This window comes from Telopea speciosissima, chromosome 11 (genome assembly GCF_018873765.1).
Source record: "Telopea speciosissima isolate NSW1024214 ecotype Mountain lineage chromosome 11, Tspe_v1, whole genome shotgun sequence".
Classification (NCBI taxonomy): domain Eukaryota; kingdom Viridiplantae; phylum Streptophyta; class Magnoliopsida; order Proteales; family Proteaceae; genus Telopea; species Telopea speciosissima.
Genome location: NC_057926.1, coordinates 49,793,866 through 49,817,820, shown reverse-complemented (window position 1 = coordinate 49,817,820; position 23,955 = coordinate 49,793,866). Strand labels below are relative to the sequence as shown.

The following is a 23,955-nucleotide window of genomic DNA, read 5'->3' as shown; positions in this document are numbered from 1 at the left end:
TCCTACTTCAATGATCTGCTCTCGTTTTGTTCTCTCTTTCAGCGAATCTTCTTTTCTCAATCCTGCAACGGTTGTTTGCGCCGGCATTTACATGAAGAAACGGTGATTTTTCCCATATTCCAAGAATACCCTTGTTGGTTTATTCAATTACTGAAATAGTAAGAAGGTGGAGGACATTGGTCAAACCGTCAAAAGTACTGAAAATTACCACCAATCCCTAGGGAAATTTTCAGTGATACACGTACTATCTTAAGATTGGTAGAACTTAGTATCAGGTGAGCCAAATGGGTATTTATCCTTGGACCATACAATCACAAAAGCACTTAACGAAGGAGGGTTAAAGAGGTTTCAACAATATTTTTGGGAGAGGGTTCCCTTCAAGGAAGTGGGCCCTACATTGGCTTGGTTGTGAATGGAACATGTGCAAAAACATTAATAGGGGTGAGATTTTTGTTTTTCATAAGGTAAGAAAGTCATTTCGCATCCCTTTGTATCTGACGCAAGGGCCACACTTAGAGAGTTTTTTTTTTCCCATTTGTTTTAGTAAACTCCTAAAAAGAAATGTCATGAGCAACCCCAAGGGGCAGCACAGTTGGCAAGAGACGAATCCTAAGGAAGTTGAAGGTCCTGAGTTCGACTCTGCCTCCCCCCTTGGGCCCACCTATTTGAGAGGAAACTCCCTGGTGAACATGGGGCCCAGTAGCTAACGATTTGTGGTGCTGCAGAGTCATATACGAGCCCTGGAAGATTTAGTCGGCCGAAGGCCGATCGAGTTCCAATAAAAATAAATCATTAGCGGAAAAAATTATTTGTCACCTGTTTCAATAAGGGAATCTCTAAAAGCAGAGGAAATTATACTATAAGCTTTTAATATAAATTAAAGGTGGGTGATTTATCAACATATCACATATGGAGCACCTTCTTAATTAATTGGATGGTTTAAGTTAGTCAAATGTACAACCTTCTTGTTAATGTCAATCTCATGATGCACCTTGTAATCACCATTCTTGTTGTGCCTTTCAAAAGAAAATTTTTACTTAATAATATATTAAAAAAAAAAAGAACTCTATCTGAGAGTATCACCTACGCCAGTACTCCCATGAGTCTATCTCTTTCTTCCTCATATGAAAAGACATCTCTGCCCCCTTGTTTTGAGAAGGAGAGAGATAGACACATGGGAGTGTTGGACGAAAATCTACTACCCTATATTAAACTTATCAGAGGCAGTTTTCCTTCGCCCACTAGCCCTTGACCGAAGGAATTGGAAGATATTGCATTAGGGAACAAAGCTAATATTTTTGACTTCATATTATAAAAAAGTAAAGCATTCATAACCCTAGATGGGTGTATTTTTCTTGTTTCAGAAAACTTTCTCCAAACGTAACAAATGAAAAGTGAATGATCTTACCCAAAAAAAAAAAAATATTCCAAAATTATGGGAGAATGCACAATAATCCACATGTCAATATTTACAATTAATGTGTAGGAAAAGTTCTTACCACGGGCATGTAGGAAACAATTGTTCATAATTTGATGACCTTAGAAAGTATGAAACAAGGGTAAGGTGGTCAATCTCTTATTCCACACACGGGGTGGGATTTAGCCATGTCTACGTGTACTTTGAACTTACATTTTGGTCTAACACGCTGGGGGTCAAAGTCAACCATGTTGAGAGGGTGGTTCATAGTCAACACGATTTTGCACATCAATTTTGTCAAACCAAATATGTTCTTCTGCAAAACTTACTCTACCAGTCTGAATTGGCTCTGGTAGGTGATAGCATGAGGTAGGTGACTAGTAAATTACTACTTCAACCTTGCCCATGCGCCATGTTTCACTGTGTTTATCACTATTGATTATTGACACAAAATTCAATAATGTTCTCTAGTGCCAATATTGCCCATCAATGGGTAAATCCCCATTGGACCAGAGTCTTCAACTCCAGAGTTCTAAGTATCAGTATCATATCGCCCATATCATTGGTATTGCTAGAGACATCGTTATTGATATAGATATAATCAAGAAGTGACTTCTTTTTATATCTAAAATCTGATTGATATAGATCGATTCAACAAATACATATTGGTATCAATAAAATTTTGACATTGAGTAATACAGAGTCGATACCGTATTTTATAATCTTGCTCCTCTCTCTTTGAACAACATATAGAGTTCCTTTGACCAAACTATTTAATTGGACAGGCAGGAAGGCCTCACCCACCACTCTAGTGCATTTTGGTTCTTTTTTTCTTTGTATGTTTGTTGATTGAAATTGCATAAAGTTGATTTTTTTACTTTTTGTTCATTCAATCCTTTAAGCTTTAAATCTTCACAATGTGAAATCAAACAATGTTGAAAATTTCAAACTAATTGCTTATGACATTGATAAGATATCTACAAAAGAAAATCTTAACGTCACGAGAAACTTTATGGAGAAATATTACGACCCTAATCTTAAAATATAACTTTATTTATTCATCTCCTTTTTTAAGCCACAAGTGTGATATCAATACGAATTTATGTTGGTATCAAAGTCGTAATACTCATTCGTGAAATCTATTGTGATCACAAGAAAACTCCACTCTTTGAATAGATTCATGCCTAGTCCAATGGTTCTACCATCATAGATTCAAATGAGGAAAGAGAAAATTAATTTGTCTGTTAGTCGCAATTTCTTCTCGTGCGATAGAGATGGACAGACTAACTGCATGAATCCATGTAACAGTGGATCCTACACTCATCTCATTTAGTTGAATTCGTCATAAAACAAGTAGAGGAAAGTGTTAAAAAGTGATTGCATTTTGTGTAGTTTTCAAAAATTAGTTAACTCAAGGGTAAAAAAGGATTTTCAAAAATAATTTGAAAGCGACTTAACATTATGTCATTATTAAAAAATGTTACCATTTGATTTTTCAAGCATATATTTTCATTGTAATGAAATCTACTATCATTTTCCTTATGTAGTTCTTTATCATTTCAAACTTAATTTATACGTCACGTTCACTATGTTTTTGGAATTAAAATTGACCTATGATAATGTGTATTAAATCATTTGTGACATTAGCTCACCCAAGCTTATTAATTAGGTCGTGGTGACACGTCTAAATGTCAACAACTTTGATTAGCAACTTTGATTAATATAAAAGTTGCGAATTTTAATATCTAATCAAGTATTTAATAGATCTAGGTGAAATGAATGGAGTATTTTTTAGAGTTGTTCTATGGTCAATAGATGATAATAGGAGAATTGATCTCATTCTATAGAATACAATATAAGTTAATTGAAGGATATACAGATTGTAGAATGGATGTGGATGATAATGTAAGAATACTAAATGGATATAGATTAGAAAATCAAAAAAATTTGAAGGAAAGTCAGAAAATGTTGGATCATGAGCAACAAAAATCAATGCTTATACCATAAAACAAGAGAAAGGATATAGAGATATAGTGAAGAGCCAGAAAGCTTATTATATTTACTAAGAAATTTGATACTAAATTAAATAAGTGATATATGAAAGAGGAGAGTTATAGGATTTGAAGGATTTGTCAACCACTCCATATATATATCTTAAGGTGGGTATGCTTCACATGTGTGCTACCTATTTGGAGGATACTATGACTATAATAATGAAAAGGGGAACCTAGACTGAGAGCCAAAGAGGGTATCCTTAGACCATTGCCTATTTTAAATTTGTCACAAAGACTAATGTTTAGGTCAATCTTCATTATTATTACTATTATTATTAGGGGAGAATTTTCGTATACAGCTGTACATGGTGTACGATCATGTCTACAACTGTTGAATAAGGATGAGAAACTGTGCACTATACACGACCATGTTCATCCACCGGTTGAAAGCATGACCGTGCACCATGTACGACCATATACAAAATCTTTTGCCTTAATTATTATTATTATTATTAGGGAAGAGTTTTGTACACGATTGTGTTTTCAATCATTGGATGAGCATGATTGTATATGGTAAACAATCCTTCATCCCCATCTGACAATTGCAGACACGATCGTGCACCATGCAGGGCCTTGCACAAACCTTTTGTATTATTATTAACTTGGAACTCCCACCCAGTTCCCCCTCCTCTTCAAAATCCTTTTTCCCCCAACCTATCGAGAGCCCATAAGGCACTAGGTGGGTACATAAGGGGCGGCCTGAGGTGGGGGAGGGGAGTCCAGTAGTTGGAGGGTGGAGGGGTAGTGCAATTCAACACCAATGCGAATAAGAGGACTCCATCAATGACCACAGCCCTGAGCATACTTTGACAAGACATGTTGAATTGCCAAACTAAGTCTAGAAGGATTAGGATCATCTCCAGGGAGCCCAGCGCCTAGGGTGCTGCCAGGGGACATCCAACGATTGAGCTGTGTTGCACATATCCGGGGAACTAGGTATAGGATCAGTCTCTATCGGACTTTATTGGAATCGGTCAGACTTGGCGTAACTCGTTTGGACTCAATATGGATGGAATTGAGTTCACTAAGAATCGGTCTGATCAATTCCAAGTCAATTTGACCGATTCTAATCCCAATCCAATGTCCAAATATTTTGTTTTTCTTTTGTTTTCTGTAGCGTGACAGATCAATTATATATCTATTTGACTTATTATGAACAACTCTCATATTATTTCTTTTTGCTAGAGGACTCTACTTGCATGCCCTTGCCAACTAATTGGTCCCATGTTCCAACCGTGTTATATACAAAAGGGTGGACCAGGTTCACGCACAATATCTATAAAAAAGAATGGAAAAGCCGGCATTTGGGTTATTTGGTTTTGTACTTTTTATTTTAAAAAAGGGTAAGAGATTGCTGTTTGTGTGTGTGAATTCACATCGGCTACCCACATGGGAACGGGTGGGGATAAATCTGAACCCTCCATGAGGGTATGGGACCCACATCCCATGGAGGGGTCAGATCTGTCTCCACCCGTCCCCATGTGGGTAGCTGATCCGGATTATGTGTTAAGGTTTAGGGTTTAAGCATTAGGTTGCTTAAAACATTACACCATGTGTATCAAGTTTGGAATACCCAGGCTGCTGTCTCCAGCTAGTATTTATAGGAAAACTAAGGCTTAGGTCAGATGGGCTAATTACTAGATTGTTCTTCACAGCTTAAGTCATAATACATGTAAGATTACATTAGAATATATAAAAGGATAATACCATAATACCCTTACAGTCTGATAATGTATCGTCTATGCATCAGCACGAGATCAATGAGAGTGCACATAGGGATATCAACATAGATGTGGTTTTTAATTTCGTGGAGAGAGGGACACCTATGTCTAGGCACAGAAGCCATGTGACCAAATAGTGAAAATCCACGCATCGAATTGGGAGTGTACGAAAACCCAAGATAAGGTCCTTATACAAGGACCTGATCCAAACTTGAGGGGCAAGGTCATTTCAATTGAGAGGAAAGAGAGAGATAGATACAATGGGCGCTAACTTACGATACACTAACGGTGTGTCTAGCCTTTTTCCCTATAAATAATTAGCTCCCACTTGCAAGTATGGAATGGTGGATCCAAATAAAAAATGAAAACCATTTAATATCCTGATTAATTAATCCTTATGTTACTCTCATGTTAATAATGATATTATTTTAAGGCAAAATCTTGATTTTGTAAGTTCTAAGCTATTATTAGGAAAATTCTCAATATAAAGAAAAAAAAAGTTCCATGTAACCATTCTATGTATTATTATTACCTTAGGTGATGCTCAAGTTGCATGCTATCACTTATCAACCACATGGTTTTTTAGGCATGTTACATAAGGTTGTCAAAGTTCAGTCCGAATTGATACAATTGGTTTAGTTCGGATTGTCCCGAACCAAATTCTTGGATTAGGAACATTTTTCATCACACTCACCATTTTTAAATTATGCGAACTGATGATTTAACAGGCAATTTAATTAGACTGCTTTAACATTTTACTTTCTCCCAAAAAAAAAAATACATTTTACTAATAAACCAACAATCAAATTTGATGGCTATTGTCAATCACATAACTCACCATACATGCCCACACATGCATTGCATTTTTCTTAAACTTTTTGAAGTTTTCCTTAAAGTTCTCTAATGGCGTAGGAACTGTGATTGGTCCAAATTTTTTATCATGGACAAAGATGATATATATATTTATCTTTAGACAGAGTTTTCCTTCACTCATGTTACAGTCAAGGGAAAATCAATAGGTTCGGATAGTGTCCATAGGGTATAGATCGAGAACAATGAAAAGTATTATTGATCATTCATCAATCAAAAGCAGATACTTATAGACTTTGATGGTTGTATGATTCTCGATTACCAGAAAATTCTTTTCTACATTTTTAGGTAGTTAGGTTGTCTTCTACTCAGATGATATAGAAAATGGCTAACAAATTTGGATTCAATCGAATTGTTATAACATTCTTTCAAAGTTAGAGAAAGACTAATTTTTCTTTTTAAATATCAATATTTATTAATTAAGGCCAGTGATCGTTAATATAGGAACATAGAAAATCATACATTACCTATAAAATATATTATTTATTTGATAAAATCATAGGATCTTAAAAGGATGGAAAATAAAATAGAGGAATAGTATCATATCAATGGCAATGTGAAAAAAGGTATCATCCATATAAAGCCCACCTGACTAGGAAACTATGATAGTAGGAGGGAACGTTTTTCCCAATAAATAATAAAAGATGGATCAAAAGTCTTCGCTTAACCAGGTTGATAGGGTAGTACTGACTATTGACTTTTGGGGTATGTGGAATCTAATGGCAGTTTTGTTATTATTATGAATAATAGGGTGATTTTCTTAGGAATTAATGTTAAAAGTCACGGATGCAAGTGGGGAAATACCGAATACGGCCAAAGTTCCGCAGCTTTTACTTTTCGCCGCCGCGTTAAAAGCATCAAATCCTTAATCCTAATCAACAACCCCCATGCAAAGGCTAGCTAGCTAGCTAGTAAGTAGGGGTTAAATTAACCCTAATTTTACTGATAAATTACGAAAGTAGCCAAAGCCCAAGGACCGTTAGAGAGAGAGAGAGAGAGAGACAAGTGTTTTAAATATCCGCTTATCCATGGGACCCACAAGGCAAATAAAGGGCTTTTTCTTTTAAAGGTCCGTTTGGGTTCATTCATCAACGTGCAAAAACACCAAAATTTTTTTTTCTTCATAAAAAATCTAGTTTTTGAGATTTTTTAAACGATCACGCGGATTTCCATGACCTCCACATATTTGTCAACGAATTATGAAGAAACACAAGGAAAACTAGCACCACAAGTGGCTTATTGTGGGTACGTTTCTAAGATTATGAATTATTGGCTTCTAGAAGCCAATAATAGATTTTATAGAAAGCAATTTCCCTTTATCTGCAAATTTTTTTTTTTTTTTTTTGTTTTTGATAGAACTTCAACTTCAATTGACAAGGAATATATTTTATAGGAAACAAGAGTACGGGCAAGAGATATGAGTCTTGGATGACTCGCACCCTTACATATACAAAGAGGTATGAATCATACATCTATGAAGCTATATTTCTACATATAAGAGACATGTCCTTACTTAAGGTTCTGCATATACTAAAAGATACTTATACTAAAATGTGTGATCTTGATCAAAGATTTTGAATCTTCTATTGAGATTTTAATCCTAATCATACAAATTAGGTGGACACAAATTTTCAGACAAGTGTATATCTGAGAAAGGTATATTCACTTTTTAAAATATAGGTGGTGTTAAGCATCCCAAGTTACTCAATTGGTGTTGTTCTCTCTCTTCAATTGCATAAGTAAGAGTTGTGTGCTCTAGTAGCATTATGTTTTTGTCCTCTAAGTTCTATCTTTGTGAGTTTTATATTGTTGTTTGGCGATAATTTTTTATCTTTTGGGCCTGAGCTAGAAAAATGCCTACACATCGCAGCCTACTTTAATCTTGGAACATGCATACCTGTTGCAGCATTTACCAAGTTCAATGAAACACTCTCCTACCGGCACAAGAGGAACACTTCAAAGCAAAAAGTTCATTCTCTCAGAAGTTTTTTTTTTTTTTTTGGTTAATTGGGAGCTTTTATATATATATAGTTGATAGAAGGGAGGGGGATTGAACTAGGGAGGGGATAAGATACCAGCCAAGAGACTCGAACTCGAGACCTCTTGGTCAGCATGGGCATGAAGCGCACAACGGCTCACCAACTGAGCTAAGCAATTGTTGGTAATTCTCTCAAAAGTTTATAATAACATATCGATAAGATAACATCAAAAGAAACCAATAACAAACTGAAAGTTATCGATTTTGTAAACAAACCATCTTAGCAGTCCAATTTCGGTTTGACTCAATAAATATACAAAAAAAAACATACAAAAACCAATCAAACCAACCGTTGACACCCCTACATTCAAGCTCCTCATGGAGGCAAGGGTAAATATTCAAAAATGGCTTTAAGAAGCCTCTCCAAGATTTTTTGTTTTTTACACAAGGTATCAGAATTACATAATTCAGATAACCAATGGTTGGATATAGGTCATGATGTCCGATATGCAATGGACAAGGTCTTCCAAGCTTCGGAGTCAACCACGCTGTTACTCTCTCTAGAAACATGATGGAAGTAGCTTGATCTTAAGAAGGGTGCTAGGTGGTTGATGTTTTGAATAATGCTGACCAATTCAATTGGAGGATTAAGATTTTCTAAAACATACACTTGAACTACTCCTCTCATATACCCACGTGGGCTTTAGAATACATATAATGAGCATTGATAGTTTATCAAGTTTTCAATCCATTTTTGACATATCAAGTACTTTAGGGGGTCTAATTAAAAAGGACTCCACCAATCTTATTTGGTCATATTTCAATAATTCTAAATAAGCACTCTATCTGAGGACCTGCATGGAAATAGAAAAATATGAGGCACCATTAGTCTTCATTATTGCACATTAAAGGTTAATGTCATTTTCACAATTTGATACAATTTTTAAATATTTTTTATTCTCATTTTGGATTGAAACATGATGAGCATAATCAAAGGGAGATAACTTAAAAAAAAAAGAAAAAAAAAAAAAAAAGATTTCATGTATGATAATCATATAGTTGAAATAGACTACTAAATTTGACATGTGATGTATGATTAATTGTCGTAATATTTATATTTATGCTAAATATGGTTGGAAGAAATGAAAATTTATAGGATTAATAAACATTTAGGGTACTTTTGGATACCCGTCGTTCATTTGATCAAAAAATTCAATCGCAGTCAAAATAGAAACTGAAACCGAATTGTTTATTAAGTAATTGATTTGTTTTCAATCTTACTCAGGTGGGTTTGATTGAGTCTGGCGATGGGCCTAGGTTTGACACCCCTATTTACTACCATACATGCATGGATACATATATCTTCAATTGTCTTCGGAAAGAATAGTACTTTACCTTTCTATCCCTTATTTTTTTGGAATATAATATTCTCTTCTTTATATTATTAGAATAAAAGTAGCGGACAAATTTTTCCCGTAATTGCAGGTGTTGAAATGGAATAATCCCCTTCTCCTTTAGGTTTGCTAATACCCCCCCCTTAGGCTTTAGTATTTTTCAAAGTACCTCTTTTAATCAGAGCAAGATTCCATTTCGGCACCTATAGATTTACTAGAAATTTTGTCCAAAAATAATCATGCAATCTTGCAAATATACTATTTCCAAAGAAACATTCTAACATATTATTACCAATATCCCCAATCTTAACCTTGTTCACCTAACAAATGATGCATAGACCTCTATAGATTTTGACTAAATTGTACTACTACTACTAGTTAACCAAGTACACATAATTGATTCTATTCTTGAACAAAGAACACTTTCTTCTTTTTCCTTTTCCTTTTCTTTGTTCTTTTGCTTTTCTACTTGATGGCTGAACACAAAAGATGCCAGCTTGGGGAATTTGATAAAAGTCTCTTTGGCTTTGGAGCTTCAAACTGGACTGGTTTCGAATCATCTTTTCTAATCTCAACTAGTAGAGGGTTTTCCTTTTTTGAAGAAAGTTAAGATTCACAGCTCAATAAGTTCACCAATGCAAAAAGAACAAAACAAACCTGCACCTTTTAATCTTTTTAAAATGGAATTAATTAGCATTTATAACCTATTTTGGTCTTTTTAATTTTTTTGGACAACAAACCCACAAGGGATCAAGAGGGGCCCACGAAGGACCAACACGTATCCCAAAAAAGACCTGACTTACTGTATACGACAGGGGAGGAGGGATCTCGAACTTGAGACCAAGATCCCTCATGCACTACTACGATCAGTGGTCCCAACCATTAGTCCAAGACCAATGTCCCTGGTCTATTTCAATTGTTTCAATCTGCTTCAACCGATTCGATTCATATAGGTGATTTCAACTGGAAGAAAATGAGACATGGATTTAGAATCTTATTTTATTTTAGGTTAAATCTATTGGATTTAGTCATATTGTAACTAATGAATTAAGAAATTGTAATCGTACTTTTTTTTGTCTTTTTAAGATAATTTCTTTTTTTTTAACCAGAGTAAATCCTATCATTTCATATAAGAACTGCATTCTTTTGGGAATAAAATAAGAGGCAATTAAAAGAAAATTACAACTTCTAAGTTCACTACTTTGGTAACAAAACCTCTTATTTACGATTTATAATGGAGCATTTTCATATGCTTGAATTAATACTTGGACGTCGTGGGAAATCCTCTCCATTGAGTCAGTAAGAAAAATAAAAAGGTAAAACACAAACATAAAACCTAAATCGATGACCCATACTTACCCCAAAATATGAACAAACCTAGGGCAAAGGGATTGCACCTTGGTGTAGGCAAGTGACCCTACTAGCCATGTAGCATATCAGGTAAGATTTAAATGTTAGTGATAGGTAGGCCCCACTCTCCCTTATTTGAACACAAATCGTAATTTAAATCTTACAATCTTAGATCCTTGAAAATATAAAAATATATATAGGTTACATGATTCAAAAAAGCTATGCAATTGACACCTGACCTAAATATGGTGTCCACTTTACAATCAATGGCTTGGATTTCTCTAACTTACATGACAAAAGAGATGATTCCCCATGTCGTTAGTGTAGGAGAAATCTTTCACACCACACCAATGACAATCTTTTTTTTTGGTAACTCGAATATTATTTGGGACCTGGGGAAGCCCTTAAAATTTTCTTAATGATGAAAAGAAAATCAAAGTACAATGAGGGAGACATAACCCGCCTTACCCCAACCCAAGGAGCATAGAACATTCTCAACCTAACCGAAACAAAAGGCAAAACCTGCCCTCCAAGGAAAGAAAGAATTACAATTTGATAACTAGTAAACCAACTGAATCTTCCTACAAAATCCACTCTAGAGCCAAAGGAAGATATTGGCTTACAAAGAAAGTTGAATCACTCAAGTTTTCATAAATTAAGTTAGCCAAAAAATCTGCAGTTCTGTTGCTTTTCTTGAATGAGAAATAAAGATTGACCCTAAAAGAATCAATTAAAGTCATCAATAAAAAAAAAAAATTTAAAAACCTTCGTAAGAGAACATAGGATACATTAGTTAGGTGAGAAACTTTTTCCTTCATATTTCTTAGGACTGAATTTTTCTTAAGACACGGTAATGGGAAATCCCTTGACCACAGCTTTCGAATAGGTAAGAGAAAGTATCCACAAAAAGAGAGGGTATTATCGATGTGTTTAGGATTTTAGAATGATGGTTGTGTTGTATTATAGAATTTAGTCTCACATTGACTGTGATTGATCTATGAAATGTCCATATAAGTGATTACCAATCTTACATGAATTGACGCATTTCAAAACAGTGCGACAAACCTTAATTAAAGCAAACAGTATCTTGATATGTGGGACCCGCTATGAACTGTGTCTTTCTTACTTAGCTCTAAAGATAAGCCAGAGATTTTGACAAATATGACTTTGGGAAACAGTGATAGACAATAATAAATGAATGGGAAAAAGGTTAGGAACCAACCAATCTAATTCGCGTGGATTGACCAGCTTGATATGTAGAAATGGATGTCATAGTCACCATTGAATACAATTTTGTCAAGTTTGGCGTTTGGACCCCTTGGCCCCTACCTATATATGATTTGTCTTTGACCTTTTTTTTAATAACAGGTCAAACTCAACTCTTCAAATTTTGTGTTTTTTTGGTTCAAAGGGCTCTTCTTCTGTGGTCTTTCGGGTTATGAATTTCCACTGAAAGTTTGTTCAACAAGAACAAGCAGTCACCACTTGAATAAGAGGTTTTGGAAATTTATGATATAGAATTAGAAAATTTTATTATGTGAATTTGAGTTAATGGATTCATATTTTCCTTCATCAATGTGATTCTCTTTTCACTCATGGGAAGGGTATTTCAGACATTCGTTAGTAGTAGAGTAGGGCGCCGGACCATGGGAGTTGATGATAAAACTCACTGTATGTTTCTAGAAGTCCAATCATAGCATGAAGTGTTGTCTATCCATGATTAAAAGAAAAAGGGCAAAAGGACTATATTGGAGAGCATGGCTCTTGCACCCAGACTCAGGATAAGATAAAATGACCATCCCACCCTTATGAAAGACAAAAATCCCATCCTTGTTGATGCTTTTGTGCGCACTCCCATTGGCTATAGTGCCACACTCCTGGATAGAAAACTCTTCCCCAAAAAATAAAACCCTAAACCCGAAGAATGTTGCATCATTCACAAAAAATAGGTATAAAAAGCATTGATGAATCATTGGGTGTTATCATGGTAAGTTCAAGTACTATATATGAATAGTATGCATATACTGTATTATATAAAATATGCATTCCATATGATATACTTCAAAAATATGAGAAATTCATGTATTTTATACTGTAGACTTTTGTATGCATACAAGCTACATATTTTATGTATAAGAAAAAGAACACTGCTTGTTTACATGGACACTGCACCGGCGGTTAGGCCAATGACGGCATTCTTTCACCCATTGATGCATTATGTTTGGATTTTGTCATTCGCGTATAAACTGTTTTTCTTAACTCAGAAGCAAAACCAAATTTTTTTTATCAGAAACCCATGGAGAATGGCCATTAAACAGTCTTTAGACCTTGAACTTTTCCAATTTGAAGGCCAATAAACCACAAAAACCAAAGATGGGCTCAAAGTTAACTTTCAGTAATCAATTGGACCACACTTGGGCTTAGCCCTAACAGTATATTAAGAACAATGATTATATCTAAAACCAATAGCCCTGCTAAATGCAGTATCAGCACACTTTGCATTATTCTCGTAGGCAATGCTCTTTTCTTGAGACAAAAGACTCAGTACAGATAAAAATTTCACAGTTCAAGACACATTTGGTTCTTGATGTTCAGACCTGAGCTCTACCTTGCACTTTGGCATGCCCAGCCAAAATTTGGCCCTGTAAGAAACATACTTGATGTGTTAATAACATGCAAGAGCCATGGCTAGGTATACATAGCTGTGATAATAGATTGGTCCAGTGACAACAGATCTTCTCATGAATCTCTTCAGTAGAGTGATACTCCAATCCTGTATGTGAAGCATAATATGCTTCTTTGCATCAACAATGGAGCACACTACAAAAATAATATTCAAATGCAGGACTCTATTTGCAGAAACTTAAATATCTGCCACTAGTCATGTAACAAAAGGAATAACAGAAGAAAAGGCCATAAATCATATAATGGGCATTCAGAATCATCTTCTATCTCCATCAACAATTATATGATCAATCACATGACAAGCCCTGAGAATGAAAATCCTCTTCAAGCCCTTATGCAGCAACAACAGATCCAAAGTAAAACATTGTCAGACATGGGTTATGCATATCCCACTGTACAATATCACTGCAAAAAAGAAGGAAGCCAGTGCAAAAGAAAGAAATGGAGGAAGCTCTCAAAGTCTCAGTGTAAGATCTGGTTTTGATGAGTCTGTTTCTGGCGGTGGAGTCTCTGCCATAAAATTTAAAGTAGTATTTCCACTCAATTCAAAACCTGGATAAACAGCACCTCCCTCAGACACCTGTCGAAAACTTCCAGGCCAAAATAACTCTGCATCATCATCCTCCGTGAACACCAGCAGGCCAAGGTACCCTTGTTCAAATCTTCCACCACCTCTAACCTCAGGGGTTCGCTCTGACGGTGCAATGTTGTGCACTGAGGAGTGAGCTTTGATCCCAAGGGACCGGCATGCGGACCCATGTAGGGGCAAAGCCGGCAAGCTGGCATACCTCTCGGAGAAGATTCCCATCCGCATGGCTCGCTTCGCAAGTGTCCTCTCCCTTTTATGTGCATTCTGGTGACCACCTAGAGCCTGTGAGCTGAAGAACTTGCGCTGACAATAATTGCATGAGAAAACTCTTGCTACAGAAGCTGCTGGAGGATGTGCAGAAGCTTCACTGCTACTCTCACTCGTGCTCGATATTGAAAGCCCTACCGACTCCTTCCTGCCTCCCATATCACTGTCACTGGTGTTGAAGCTAAGAGTTAAATCAAGGGACATGGGCGTAGCACCCGGTTGAAGCTTTATGAGATCTGTTTGGCAAGAAGAGGCATTGGTGGTATCCTTGGAGTGTTCTAGGGAGTTTTCCAGGTTTGATACATCGGAAGCAACTTGGCTACAGATTTCTGATTCTTCTTCCAAGGAGGCTTCTGTTTCAAAGTCAGAGTTAGGTGTTTTCATGTTTGTGTCTAATAAGTTTTGGGAACACGTTTCCATTCAGAATGAGCTTCAGCTGTGGAGAGGATCAAGGAACTGATAGGTAGTTTGTTTCTAGCTGTCCATCTGCATTTATCAGTATCAACGAATAATGATTCAGTTCTATCAAGTTAGATATTGTTCTCTATAAAAGGAATTAAAATCCAGTATCTTGGAAATCCAGATCAAATAATTTAACTGGGATGACAAAATGGGACATACAAGCAAGAGCACAGTGATAGGCTAATGCCCCAGCATTTCCACATTCGTGGATGAGAAATCTTAGGTACCCTTTAACAGATAGAAGTTAGTTATTGAAAAGGAGGAGGGAGGGGGGGGGAGATGAAAGTTAACCTTGGGATTGGGAGACTTTTGTAGGAGAAGTTATCTCCAAGGACCCATCTTCAAAATCTCATAGCTCAAAGTTAGGTCAAATTTTCAATCAGATGATCCCCACCACCAAAGTTTTCACAAGCTCTTGTACAGAAAAAGGTATTAGCAAACTACCCAAAAGGAAAGTGTCAACATTAGGTCCTTTTAATGGGGAAACCTGACCTTGGATATGCACCATTACTTACTACCTCAGTGTGAGGAAATCCTAAGGCATGTACTATTTACAAAAAGCTAGCCCCAAAATTAGATTAGTTAGTAAGACCCTACCATGAGAAAAATCAACAAACAGTAAAACAAACTTCATTCCTTTGTCACTGTGTTCATTGGTCTCAAAACACATAACTGGTAAGATCAAACAAAATTAATGACCTATAAGTCTTTCCCAAGTTACGCATTGCAACTGATCTAGCCCTAATGGTAAAGTTGAAGTTCAAGGAGATCCTGGCCATGAAATCATCAATGCTTAAAGTTTCCTTCAGAACTTTAGAGCTCTAGCCTTTTACAGACCTTCAAGATGGCCCTCTGTCCTAGATAAGTAGAAACTTCTTAATTGTCTAATTCCCTTCCATTTCTAGCAGAAAGGTAATGTACATCCATTTATAGTTTTCCTTACAGATTGAAAAGAAATACATAATTTCTGAAGAAATGTAAGAAGATTTAAGAATACTTGCCTACTTACTCTTTACCATATGGAAGATTTCAAGCATGGAAAGTCATTAAATGCAGCTAACTTAGATAAAGACTATCCATTCCAACTTATTGTTTTCACACTGTGGAAGGGGGAGGGGACTGATGAGCAACTAGTCATTTTTGGCTTTTACAACTAGACCCTGCAGTAGCAGGAGCCTCGTGCACTGGGTTGCTCTTTTTTTTTTTACAAATACCAAGTTGAGGTCATGCTACATTCTTCATGCAAATGTATATGTATGATTGAGAAAGATCATGTGAACAGAGTGAGTAATTCAGATTTTGGATAAAAAAGAAAAAGAAAAATACGAAGCAAAAAATGGATTGGTAAAGCAAGAAAGATAAAGTGAGAATAAACGACGTAACTCATCAAACCCTTAATCCAACAATTGTGATTGACTGCGTGGCTCCTGTTCCACCATTACATTTTATAAGCTCTAAATCTGAAATTCTATGATTTATGTTTAAATGAGTTTCATAATTGTAACAGCCTAGATATCATTTACTTAATCCTTTCCATAAGGATGTTATTTATATGATGACGATTGCTGACTTTTAAAGAAAAGAAACAAGTTGGCTAGCAATCATGTAAGCAGCACATGACCTCTTGACATCTAGCCTTCACCACCAGCGCACGTGCCATTTCTAGTGGCAGGTCAAGGAAGATCTTCCTTAATCCCCTGATAAACTGAAAAGTACAGATCCATTAGATTATTTTCAGCAATTTTCAACTTTGCAGAACATGAAAATACCCTTTTTCTAATCCTCTTAGATAACATGAGTTTCTGTCCACCAAAATTGTATTCCACCACCCAAAAGTGGTTGATGTCAAAGAACAACAATGAAGGAGCCCCCAAGATTACCAGTAACGTTGCCACTAGCTCATCCTCAAGGGCCCTTTTTCTTCTCAATTATTATATCAGATAGGAGAATATATATTGAACTTGACGAAGATGGGACACAATAAATGAGGTTACCCACACACTTCTACACTCATAGGACAAAAGAAAAACAAACATTTATTCATTATAATATGATTTATACGTAGTCCAAACTAAACCAGAAGATAAATGTGTTCGTAAATATGAATAGAAGTAACGTATCTACTTAAATGGTTAGGTATCATCCAGTGAATTCCTCTCATGTCTCTCAAACATATTGCTTGTGTTTGCTTTGCATACATGGACTGCCGGCATTTTCTCGCATTTGTTGTCTGCGCATCAGATTTTGATTCAAGGCAGCATCAGTATTTGGTTGCACGGGCAGGCAGTGCTTTCTGCTGGCCACTCCCCCGGAGTTGACCTGCTGGACGGGTAAGCAAGTTTTGGCTTGTGCCAGAAAACGCTTTTGGCTAACCGCCCATGCATCCAAACACTTCCATAATTTCTTCAAAACCAGAATGATCTCCTTTACAATAGGAAACAATATCATAGGGCAGGTATGATTTCTTTAGCATAAGAAACAGGGCTATGTATCTTCACCAAAGTGAAACTCAACTCAAAGGAGGTATGAGTATGTGAAACAAGGCTGCAGAAGAAAGGGAATAGCAAATAGCCTTAGTATCCGAAGTTTATGAAGTATTCAATATGAAAAGGCAAAGATAATTAGTTGGAATTGAATCCTGTATCCTCCAGGTCCATAAATAAAGCTACACCTGAACCAAAACAGATATTTGGAAGATCATTCATTAAAAGGAATCTTCTAAGATACTAAACACAATATTCATTCCCATGTGTGAAGTTCTATTCATCCTCACTCACTAAGATCAGGAAAAAGTTAAAGAAAGATTCTCCAGTGTCTCCTTACAATCTGGATTTGGCAAATCCCTTTTAATCTGACTTATTCAGTCAAGGACAAAAACTCGATAGTTATCTCTTAAGATTGGAAGACCAGTGGTGTAAATAAAAATTTTATTTATAGGAAATTCACTCTATTTAAATTGGTTCTCTCATTCTGCGTACTTTTTCAATTAGAAATCCACCAGATGAAACTTGGTCAATAATAACTGTAATTTCCTACCTGTTAAATAAAGTGGGATAACCCACGAAATACCACTTTAGGGTCCCAACCCAAAACCTTAAGGCTTTAAGTGGAGAGAGCTCCTCAAGTATATGAAAACACTAACCGATGTGGGACTATAACTTTATAACTCCTAGCATCTCAACACTCCCCCTTACATGTAGAATCAACATACCTTGCTCTACTCGTGGACAAAGAACTTAGGGAGGATAACAAAGGGACTTGAGCCCCGATACCACGTTGGAAGGTCCAACCCAAAACCTTAAAGCATTACGTGGAAATGGCCCAATGGTATATTAAGATACATCAAAGGTCCTAGATAACCGATGTTGGACTATACCTTTATAACTCCCAACATCTCAACACTGCCACAGATTTATAATGCACCATTATGTAATTCAAATACAGATCTAACTACAAAAATGAGACATTATAGACATTGAAAGATAGCCAACAAACAATTGAAATCCTTAATGCTCAAGTTAATCAATGTTTTGCGAGTAACCAGGCATAAAAACTACAAATATGAAACACTGCAAAAATATAACAAATGCCATAAGCATACTCCAGAATCACGTTTTTCTTTGAAAAGAACTGTTTTGGGATCATCTTAGCAAGTAGTTAATAACACTTAAAAAGAAGAAGAAGAAAGGAGATATTGCCCTGACTTCCAGTCAGATTCCACAAACATTGTGTGCAGATGGGTGGATGGATGTGTAAATATACCCAGCAAGGAAAATTTATCCAAAGAGTCAAAACAGGATTGGAAATAAGACTTCACTTTCCTCTTCTTGTTGAGCCCACAACCAAACAGCCATAAAAAATGAGGTGAGATGCATGATAGAACCCCCTTAAATTCCCATTCAAATTTGAAATTTCAACTTCGAAGTAACAAATTTCCAAGTTCTTCTTTGAATATAAAAATTACAATTCAACATACTGTCTCCCAATAGAGGAAAGACTAAATGATGCCACTGCTTAACCCAAAAATAGTCATGAGCACTCCTAATTTAATTTTGAAATGCAAAAGGCTGCATAGCTGATGAAGATACCAAAACACATCAGAATAGCTCATTCAGGTCACAGGAAGATAATCAAGATAGATTGAGGTTCACCATTTTGGCCTTGCAGTGAACCAAATTTATGAATTCATCAGATAAACAATTTATGGAAATTTTACTAGAAAAAAAAAAGTATCCTTGAGCTAATATATCTAAAACTTATCAAGCTTGAGTAGATTATAAACGTGCGAACTTCACATAACCTGTTAACCATTCTCAAATATTACTATTAAGGAAAACAACCATGCCAGCATAGCAGCACCTCACTGAAGAGTTCTAAGAAGCAAAAGTGATTTCAGAATACCATTCTTAATCTTGCTAAGGCGAATACTTAATATACAGCTTAGTGTGTTTTTTTCCTGCAAAATATATACAGCTTAGTAATCCTGAGTTCCAACTTTGACAAAATCCTCATAAGCACCCGGGGAAATTTAATATGTTAATGGTATAAAGGAACAAAATTGAAGAAAACAGAGACCCAGCAACAACTAAAAATTTGATTTCATCATACTACCACTAACAGTTTTTACCTAACATTCTCCCTCCACTGTATGGTTTTGCATGTTTCCCCAAATAATTCAGTCCCCTTCTTACCATTGCCGAGAGCAGCCTCAAATTTTTCAGAGAAGAGAAAAGATACACCAAAAAGCAGATTATACACTATAAAACCAAGCCCAACAAACCCAGAAAAGAAAAGGAGCCATAGAAGTTCACAGAAGCTTCAGAAACAAAACAAACAGACCCAAATCATTAGTGCATAGAAAAAGTGATCTAATATAGAAAAGCAATCCAAATTGACAGAAGCCAAAAGACCACCCAAAGGCAAGACGAGCAAAGAATCACAGCAACACAACTCAATAGAACTCATCTAGCTGCTACATCCAACAAGGCATCACCAAAGGAAAGGGGAAATAAAAGAAAATTGAAAGAACCAACTTAATAAAGTCTAGAACTGAAGCTACATCATACATACCATTTTCGAAACTGTAGGCATCTTCAGTTGAACTATAGCTATCTGGGTTTGATTGTTGATTATCAGGAGACAAAACAGGCTTCTGAGTTTCTCTGCTTTTGCTGCATAGAGAGAGTGGAGGAAATAAAAAGGAATGAAAGGAAGATGAAAACATGGGAGAAAGAGAGAAAGAGAGAATGGGTTGTTAGTAGTGATGTTTAATTATAGGAAAACAAAGTTGGAAGAGGGAGCGGGGCGCGATGGTGGGACGTCAGAGACGTCAGAGAAAGAGGTGCAGTTGGATAAATTAAGAAAAGGAGAAAAATAAAACTCACCAGTCACCACACCACTTTGCTGAATTTGGCCTCTTCAACTACAACAAAGAACAAATACCTTTTTCTACGACATATGGGATAGACAGACATATGGGATAGACATATGGGTCATCCCAGCGACAGGGAGAGAAGTATCTTTGGTGGGACTAGTTCTGTTTTCTTGTTCTCTTTCTCTTTCTCTTTCTCTTGTGGGAATAGTTCTGTTTTCTTGTTCACTTGTTTGCTCTCTCTCTCTCTCTCTCTCTCTTTGCAAAAGTGTTTCAGATAACTCCATAATGCATTAATGCATGGGTCAGTTTCTCTTTCAGAATCACCCACTACCTTCCTGGCTTCCTTCATGTCCCCGTAACACCTTTCTCCTATTTCCATGTATGGCATGCTTGATTGCCCATGAATCCATGATGCCATATTACCATGGCATCTCTTCCACTCTCTCTCTCTCTCTCTTTTAGTTCCAAAGCTCAATTTCTGTGTGCACATCAGCCTAAACTAGGAGGGACCATTTGGGTATTTTAGTCATTAAGAATGTACTATTTCTTCATTTAATTAATTTAGGGAAAAAGATCTCTACTTAGTGGTGTTGAAACCTAAGGGAACACACACAAGGCTATTGAAACCTAAATGGGAACATGGTTGTTATGGCTGTTGGGTTTCAAATTCCTATGCTTCAAGATGTTTTTGCTTCCCTAAAAATCCCTAAAATTGAAAAAAAAAATGAGAGGAATAAGAGAATACAACTTACATGGGAAGACACATTTATGCATTTATAAGTCATCTCTAGGCTCTGGGAAACAGTGTTTTGTGCCTATACAGATAACCCAGAAAACTCCCAAGTATCAAGTGGAATAAGAGAATACTACTTACATGGGAAGACACATTTATGCATTTATAAGTCTAGTTCTAGACTCTGGGGAACAGTGTTTTGTGCCTATACAGATAACCCAGAAAACCCCCAAGTATCAAGTGGAATAAGAGAATGCTACTTAGTACTTACATGGGAAAACACATTTATGCATTTATAAGTCATCACTAGGCTCTGGAAACTGTTTTCTGTGCCTTTACAGAAAACCTAGAAAACCCCCAAGTATCAAAATAAATAAATAAAACCCCAGACACACTTCTTCCCTATTTAATTTTTTTTTTTTTAAGAGATTAATAAATAGCTTAAGGGGCAGAGAGAGAGAGAGACTTGCTGTTTTTCAACGCATGGGATGAGTTGTTGTTTTCTAATTTTCTTGGATCCTGGGAATAAAGCAAGTAGAGACTGAATTTTCATTGGATGACCACACCTCCCTACCTTTTTTCTCTCTTCCCACAAAACTCATCTATACTCTCAAGTATAATTAGCAAAAACATGTTTAAAATTGTGTCCTAATTTTTTATCGTTTTAAATTCATTTTGCCATTTGTCTCCTAATAATACAAAAAAAGGGCAAACGTCATGTATTCCCATTTTAAATGAGTTTATAACACTTTTAAAATGCATTCTTTTTTTTTTAAGATCTAGACTTGTTGAACATTGGTTTCTTTGAACTGAACTCCGATTAACCTGATTCTTTTGTTAATGTAAAGCTGACTCGAAGTGCTATACTTCTCATGTTATTAAACCGATGCATATGCTGAAAAGGGTTTCTAAAGCCATGTTTAGAACTGAAGTGGATACCCATTACCCAACTGTTCAGCTGATTGTTTGTTTTTGTCAAAACCAAGAGCTGACCCATGGCTAAAAAGGAACTCCAAACAAACCGGGTTTGACCATGTGGTCCGATTTATAACTTGTGTATTGGGTCAGATTAGTAAATTGGCACTCCTCATTTGCAAGGATGGGCATTATTGGTAAGTATAGTGATGATGGAGAGTGTAAATATTGTAATGTAATACTCTAATTCATTGACCAAAAGATACTTGTAATGAGAGACACTCCACCTCCAGGGCTAACCCGGACCCGGTTCATATGAAACAGCCAAACCAGGACCCAAGCTCTCTAGAAATAAAGACCATTAATCTTCTCTTGTCTATCTCTTCCTCTACCTCTTCTTCTTCTTCTCTTCCAAACGATTAGGGTTAGCTTCAATCATCTCTGCCCCATCACATGGACGTGTCACATGATTTGCGCCGTTCAAGCGGTACCCGAGGCAATCTCAGGCCCCACTTGCATGCGCAAACGTGTTGCATGCTTCATCCTAAAGAAGAGACCCATGGGTTGGTCCCCTGTGTCTGGGTTGGTCCCCTCCTTACTAACCAAACCAAACCAAACCACACCAGTCATAAACCAAGGCCTCTAGTAGTTAATCATGGCTTTCATGGAATGTTGATTCCCACTCAACAAAGCCTTTCTTTTTCAATTTCTTTTGTTTAGCTTTTGTTTCTTTAGCTTTGCCCACCTGATACTTTTTTATTTTATAGTAATAGAGAAAGGAATGTTGATGAGTTTTGTTTTGAGTTTGTATCCTTTTTAATATCAAAGGGTCATTACCTAATGTTGGTCCCGCCTATGCACGTGAGAGGGATGAGTTAATACCTTCACTAATTTTTTTTTTTTTTTGTAGAAAGTGACCATTCTCAAGACTCGAACCCGGGCATTTATTTTAGCAATCTAAACTAACTTAATACAAAATCTATATTATATGAAAACGCGAGGTTTTTAATTAATTAATTATATATATTGGTTGATCTTATCCCCAACTATTGGTCCATTAATATATCTTTTTCTTGTTTCCCCACATTTTAAGTGGATAGTTAACCCACTAAACTGTTTTTTCCTTCTATAATATTGGATGGTTCTATATAATAATTGTACTTGAGAGGAGAATAGCTAATGTGAGGAAATTAACCATATATTTTCAGTTAAATACAACAATGATAATTGATTGGTTTAATTAATTTAACGACGTAAGCTTGTTATTTATCGATTCGCATGAGATACACAAATTAGATCTTATTGACTCAATTGTTATTCTTTCTTGATCAAAGAATGGAAATATTAATCCATACACATAATATCACATAGATAACTTCCAATTAGCCATGGAATGGTTTGAAAAATTAATCACTTTCGGGTTATAGATGGAATAAATGAATAAAATGGGTACGACATCGAAGAAATTCACACTTAATTGAAGAAAAGAATAATCATGAAAAAGTTAAAGCAAGCTTAGAGAAAATTGAAAATGGTTTGAAAATTTCCAAGTTTTTAGAGAATTTCGAATAAACATTGAAAGTAATTACATTTTCCTAAGAACACTTCAAGAAAAATAAATATTTTTTATAAAAACAATTTTTATTATGAAATGCTTGTACCAAGAAGGTCCCCCTTAGATAAAAGGGAACTTAGAGAAAAAATGACAACTTTAATAGGCATTTGAAGGTATAATGGATTAAGAATGGCATATTCCCATTTTGGGATCATATTAGTGACCTTAAGCTTATTTAAGTTGTGTTTTTATATCTCTTTTCCCTAAAATTTTATCTTTACATGTGTGGTAATGAAGGTCCTAGGATTAGTGGAGCTTATTAGACTCAAAAATGCCTTAAAATTTGATTGGTCAAGTGCTTGAGGGGTGTGCAAGTAGCTAGCTTAGACTCTCTAGTATTTAAGGTAATTAAAATGAGTATTCAAGCACCATACAACAAGATATAACCATGAAGATTTGTTCTAAGCTAGTACTAATTAGCATCACAAGTCTATGGACCACACTCACTAGCTAGCATTAAAATTTAACTTTAATTTCTCAACCATTATTAATTATAATATCCTTATAACTTTGTTGTCCATGTTGCTTTGA

At 35.9% G+C, this 23,955-nt stretch overlaps 1 protein-coding gene across 1 annotated transcript; it reads right to left on the bottom strand.

Annotated features, from left to right (window-relative positions):
* Nucleotides 1-13,778: 13,778 nt before the first annotated feature.
* On the bottom strand, nucleotides 13,779-19,979 carry LOC122646881 (zinc finger protein 4-like). The gene is made up of 2 exons (XM_043840514.1): nucleotides 19,858-19,979; nucleotides 13,779-14,811 (listed from the first exon to the last, which is right to left on the bottom strand). Exon 2 carries the CDS (start codon nucleotides 14,743-14,745, stop codon nucleotides 13,924-13,926), a length of 822 nt encoding a protein of 273 aa, XP_043696449.1. The 5' UTR covers nucleotides 14,746-14,811; nucleotides 19,858-19,979; the 3' UTR covers nucleotides 13,779-13,923.
* Between the last annotated feature and the right edge of the window lie 3,976 nt (nucleotides 19,980-23,955).

Bases quoted from the DNA above. Each gene is read 5' to 3' on its own strand.
- LOC122646881 (XM_043840514.1), bottom strand. From the start codon at position 14,745: ATGGAAACGTGTTCCCAAAACTTATTAGACACAAACATGAAAACACCT.